The sequence below is a fragment of the Eurypyga helias genome, unplaced genomic scaffold, assembly GCF_000690775.1.
Source record: "Eurypyga helias isolate BGI_N326 unplaced genomic scaffold, ASM69077v1 scaffold49099, whole genome shotgun sequence".
NCBI classification, from domain to species: domain Eukaryota; kingdom Metazoa; phylum Chordata; class Aves; order Eurypygiformes; family Eurypygidae; genus Eurypyga; species Eurypyga helias.
In genome coordinates this window covers 6104-11114 of record NW_010272368.1, presented here as the reverse complement: position 1 = coordinate 11114, position 5011 = coordinate 6104, and the positions used below count along the sequence as shown (strand labels likewise).

Sequence of the window (5011 nt, the reverse complement as noted above, 5' to 3'; positions counted from 1 at the left end):
GTCTTTGCTCTACCTTCTTATGAAAAAACGCATACAAAGCAACATCTGTTTCCTACTGGCTCAATGAACCACCAATTACCGTGTAGTCAACCCTTCTAAACAGATCACAGGCATATAGTAACGTGTTAGAGTTGCAATTACCTCTGCAATTAGCTTATCAGTTCTGGAAGTTAGTATGTAATGTTTGTAAATTAAACTTTAAAAGGGGTCAGATTTCAAATGTACTGTTTCTGTAGGATTCCTTTAGGAAAACTGAAGGTAGCGGAACTGGTACCTTGTGGATTTGAGAGCTCACCCATGACTTCGTATTTAAGTAGTCTTAAATCTCTGGTACTAAATTGCATCAGTTTTTTGTAAGTCTATCTTGTCTGTGCCTTGTCTCATCCTCTGTCCCCTAGTAAAAATTGCTGCCTCCTAGCAGGCTGACTATGTGCTCTTCTGACAAGCATGTCAAGAGCTGAAGTAAGTTCAGCCTTCATCGGTTTGAGTTTGATGTAGAAACCTGCACCTTCAGAGGCAGTTGGAAGAAAGAGCTTAAAATGAGTAAGTGTGTAGGAGTGCAAGAAGCTGAACGCACTGAATGCAAGAGGGTCATGTGCCCTTGTGAAGGATGCCAACCATGAATGTGATGTTACCGTATGTGGTGAAACTACACATCTTCATTGTCTCTCTTTTTTTTCTCTGCAGGAGTGTGAAGATGCAGCAAGCCTGACAGTGAGGACAGAAAAATCTCCTTCAGGTCTGACAATCTGAAGTATTGACCATGTCTATTATGGATCATAGCCCCACCACTGGAGTGGTGACTGTCATTGTCATTTTGATCGCTATTGCGGCTCTTGGTGCACTGATTCTGGGCTGCTGGTGTTACCTGCGTCTGCAGAGGATCAGCCAGTCGGAGGATGAAGAAAGCATTGTGGGTGAAGGAGAGACCAAAGAGCCCTTTCTTCTGGTGCAGTACTCCGCTAAAGGACCTTGTGTGGAGAGGAAAGCGAAGCTAACGCCAAACGGCACAGAAGTACACAGCTAACTTGGAGCAATGCCTGTAAATGGACTATGCTTGTGGTGTGTGTAACCAGCAGGAGAACTTATACTGTGAAGAACCTGGTCCCATGCACACTAATCGGGAAACACCCTCATGAGGCTTAAATAAGCTTTGTTTGCAACTGCATGCACTGAGAGGTTGCACTTTGCATCAACTCTGTATCTCGATTCCTCTAGGACAGGAGCTGACTCCCCTGGCATAACGTCCATTGCCGGCAATGGACACAGGGATATACTGGGGTGAAGAGACTACTAGTGTGTTTTGTTACTTGAATGTTTAGCTGAGCCTGTTCTGATGGAGCTACTACTGTAATGTGAACTACTTTCCAACTGTGAACTGTAAATAGGCTGACAAAGCTTTTTGCTTTGTGTTCCACAGCGTATGGGGAATAATATGATGCAACTGTACATAACGTACAAGCGGACTACTGAACTGCAACCGTAGATGGGATTCCAGACCTTCAGCCCCAAATCTGCAGTTAAAGCTTGCTTCTGTTATGCTCTGTTCTGCACAGCCATGAAGTCAGAACTCCTACTCTTAACAGTTTACTGGATGGATACAGAATACTGTCTTTGGAAAGGTATAAGCTTCAGTAACATGCTGAGGGAGGAAACACCAGAGCTACAAAAAAAGGAAGTCATTTCCTTTCAGTTGTAGCTAGGTAGGTGAACTTCTGGCTGCTAGGAGTTCTAACTATGTAGCTACTGCAAGGAAACTGCCATTTTGATGGATTCCAACCTGGGAACTGATGATGGATACTGAACCCTCAGGGATGGTCCAGAAGGTTTCTGGGAGTTTGAAGTGGCAGTAGAGCAGGCATTGCTCTTCTGTAGGTCTGCATGCTGGAACCGCAGAAGTGATACTTACTAAAACTGGGGTTAAGTGCAACTAATACGAATAGTTCCTAGAACCCCTGTTTGTGTACACAGCAGTTAGGGTGTATGTTAAAAGCCTCTTGTAAAAAAGGCATTTTAGTCTGCAGACCAACTGTCAACTTTAGAATTCAGTTAACTTGTCTCGTAGACAACTCCTGACTTAACTGTACTACTACAAGAGAAGTTTTAGTCTTTCCTACAAAAACAAATGTTGATACAGGGACGGGAGATGGCTGGTCAGTTAGTAAAAGCTTTTAGCTAATGAGGAAATTCTTCCCAATAAGGGCAGCCCTTCCATTTCCTGCTCTGTGCTGTACTTCAGCCATGGGAACTGTTGTAAAAAGGTGTGTTAAATGGAGTTCTGGACCTCAGAAGTTTTGGGGGGAGGAGAAGGAACAACATTGAGCCACCAATGGCAGCTTATATATTCTAAAACTCTTAGGGTAGACATCATGCTTTGAGGCCCATGACCAGTTTTCTTTGACTATACATCGTTTCCTTGTGCCTGCTGACACTCTTAAACACTCAATTGCCCAGGAGAAAAAAAGCTACTGTAAATCTGTTCCTCTAGAAATAATGAAGTCAAGTTCTTCAGCTCTATAGGAAGCACTAGACCTGCTTCTTGTAGCTGTACATACAGAGTAACTACCATAAGCCTAGCAAGCTTGCTTGAGAACTGTACTACATGCAAGATGACAACAGCTTAGTCAGTAAAGTCTTGTCCCTTTCTTCTACAGTAAGATGTTGACTGGCATTTTTAGTGCTATTTTGCCTTTTCTTAACTGACGTCTGTAACTTGAAGCAAAAGTTGATGCTGCCTGTAGCAAAAAGCTCCTGCTGTTGCCTCTCGAGTACAATATGGGGTACAGTTGATAGAGGGTTGTTGTTACCCTGGCACATGTCCTTTCTTTAAGATATTAGCCTTGTGAGCCTGGCATGTATAGCCAGACCCATACACTTCAACTGCTGTATTCTTGACCTCTTACAAATCAAAGAGAAAAGGATTAATTCAGTAAGACTTTTAGTTTTCAGTAGGGAAAAGTTCACACATGGCTCTTGCAGGTTTCCAGACAGTCAGATAACTGGTATACAAAAGTAATACAAAGTGCTGAAGTTCTGGAACAGAGTAGTTGTAGCAAGATGACCTTGTCCATTCAAGTTTACACAGATGAAGTATCTCTAATTCAGCAAAGAGAATGCAGTGTAAAGGGCAAACTTCAGAAATTATGGAAAGGTATAGATCAAAGGTCTGATTTTTCCTCTAGCAGCTGTAAGAGCCAGTGAAAACCACCTGGTCCTTAGTCAGAGGTGCTTCACACTGCTGCCCCTAAAAATCAGCATCTTTAAATGGGTAGGTGTTGGCAAGTTAGTGCAATAGTAAAGTGCAGAAAGTGTTTTCCATTTTCCTCCTCTTCTTAGATGTGAGTATTTAGTAAGTTGTTCAAGTATACAAAAATATTCCTTTTCTTTTTCTAGATCATGTGGGGAAAGAAGTCTTTATTTACAATGAATTTCAATAAAATTTGCATAAATACCTACCCAATACTACATCATTTGACTTTGTAAGCAATCATTCTGTCCTGTTTCCACTACTGTGCTCTGTCTCTATGGTATCAATATTATCAATTGTTTTTTCCTCTAATGTGGCAGTAACTGTTGAACCTGATAAATCCTGATCTTCAGAACGTGTCTGCTCTGACTGAAGGGATTCTTTAATTTCATCTTTGCTCTGGAGCTTTCCTTCCCTTGATGCCACCAGGATTCTCAGTAAAGTATTCTCTTTAAGGAGGTTTTCTGATGCATCAGCTAATTCTTGAAGCTTTTCAGCCATTTCTAATAATTCTCGGTTCTTCTGGTTGTATGTGGCCTGTAAGTGCTCACTGTGGAGCTGCAGAGTCTTGTGCTGCTTTTCCAGTGCGTGTTTTTGCTGCTGCAGTCTGTGTTCCTCCCTCCTGGCTTCAGAAAGCTGTGCTTCCAGCTGGTCATGGGCCTGATGAAGGGCAATGATTTCTGCCCTTAACTTCTGAATTTCTCTCTCTAAGTGGGAGATGTGTCCTTGCTGTAGAACTGCCTCCTTATGCAGGCATTCTTTGGTGCAGGGCTGTGATGGAAAATAACTTGAGTGATGCAAAATAAATTTAAGGAGATTAGGAAGGTTAATTGACATGTCTTCAGGGAACTTCACACTTTGTTCCTTCCTAGAAAGACAGAAATTCACGTTAACACATTCAGATAGTTAAGCAATGATAACTTCATAAAAGCATCTGCTTTTGAACTCCAACTTCATGTGTCTTCTTATTTTACCAAGAATAGTTAATAGAGCAGCTAAGAGAAACCTGAACTCATGTAATAAGGATAGAGCACACAGTATTCCAGTCTGGGTGCCCTAAGCATCTCTGCACTAGAAGGGTATTTGTCTGAGAGCAAAATTCTGTGAAATTTCAGAACAAGTTTTACTCACGGGTCATGAGCTTGAAGCTCACGTGGTAGCGTCACTGTTGGGCAGGTGTGATGAGAGCATACTGGTATTAAAATGCTAAAAGCTGAAGGGGAGCATTTAAGTGTTCACAATTCTACATGTGCTGTTAGAAGTGGAGTCCAGATGTATAAAGCCAGCTGCCAGGCAATGACTAGTTTGAGCCTAGATATGTTGTCCTGGAAGAAGTAGCTTAGTGTGTTCCAACATAAACACTGTTTGCTTTTAAACAGTGAGCAGTCACTTTAGGCAGAAGCAAGGCCCTTTGGCTGCCAAAACCCCCAATTTTTTTTACTTATTCCTCTTTCTACTTTGTCTTTATGCCCCAGAGGTGATCAAGGAATCAAACTAAATGTTGTGGGTGGTTATTTCTTCTCCTGCAGCTCATCATGGCTGTGAATACTACGCCCAGCATATGATGGCCCACTGCTTTCTGCAACAGCATAAACTGTCACTCTTAACCTGACAAGGCAGTCCAAGCTGTTTGAACACCAAAGAGTTCCAAATTTCTTCATTGATACTACTCCCCACCAAGAGACACCACACTTTCCAGCTGTGCCAAGTGTTAAAATTACTGCCCTTTTTGAACCATGTGTGTATCTCTATCAGAAAACAGGA

General features: G+C 42.1%; 2 protein-coding genes across 2 annotated transcripts in view; one reads left to right on the top strand and one right to left on the bottom strand.

Annotated features, from left to right (window-relative positions):
- The first annotated feature begins 763 nt into the window (after positions 1–763).
- On the top strand, positions 764–1027 carry SNN (stannin). The gene has a single exon (XM_010159095.1). It carries the CDS (start codon positions 764–766, stop codon positions 1025–1027), a length of 264 nt encoding a protein of 87 aa, XP_010157397.1.
- Positions 1028–3487: 2460 nt separating this feature from the next.
- The window catches only part of LOC104515201 (thioredoxin domain-containing protein 11-like), a gene marked incomplete at its 5' end in the record, with an annotated part of 6602 nt that continues 5078 nt past the window's right edge, over positions 3488–5011 (bottom strand). Inside the window, one exon of the mRNA XM_010159096.1 lies at positions 3488–4115. Coding sequence (XP_010157398.1) covers positions 3488–4115 — 628 coding nt within the window. The remainder of the gene's footprint in view (positions 4116–5011) is intronic.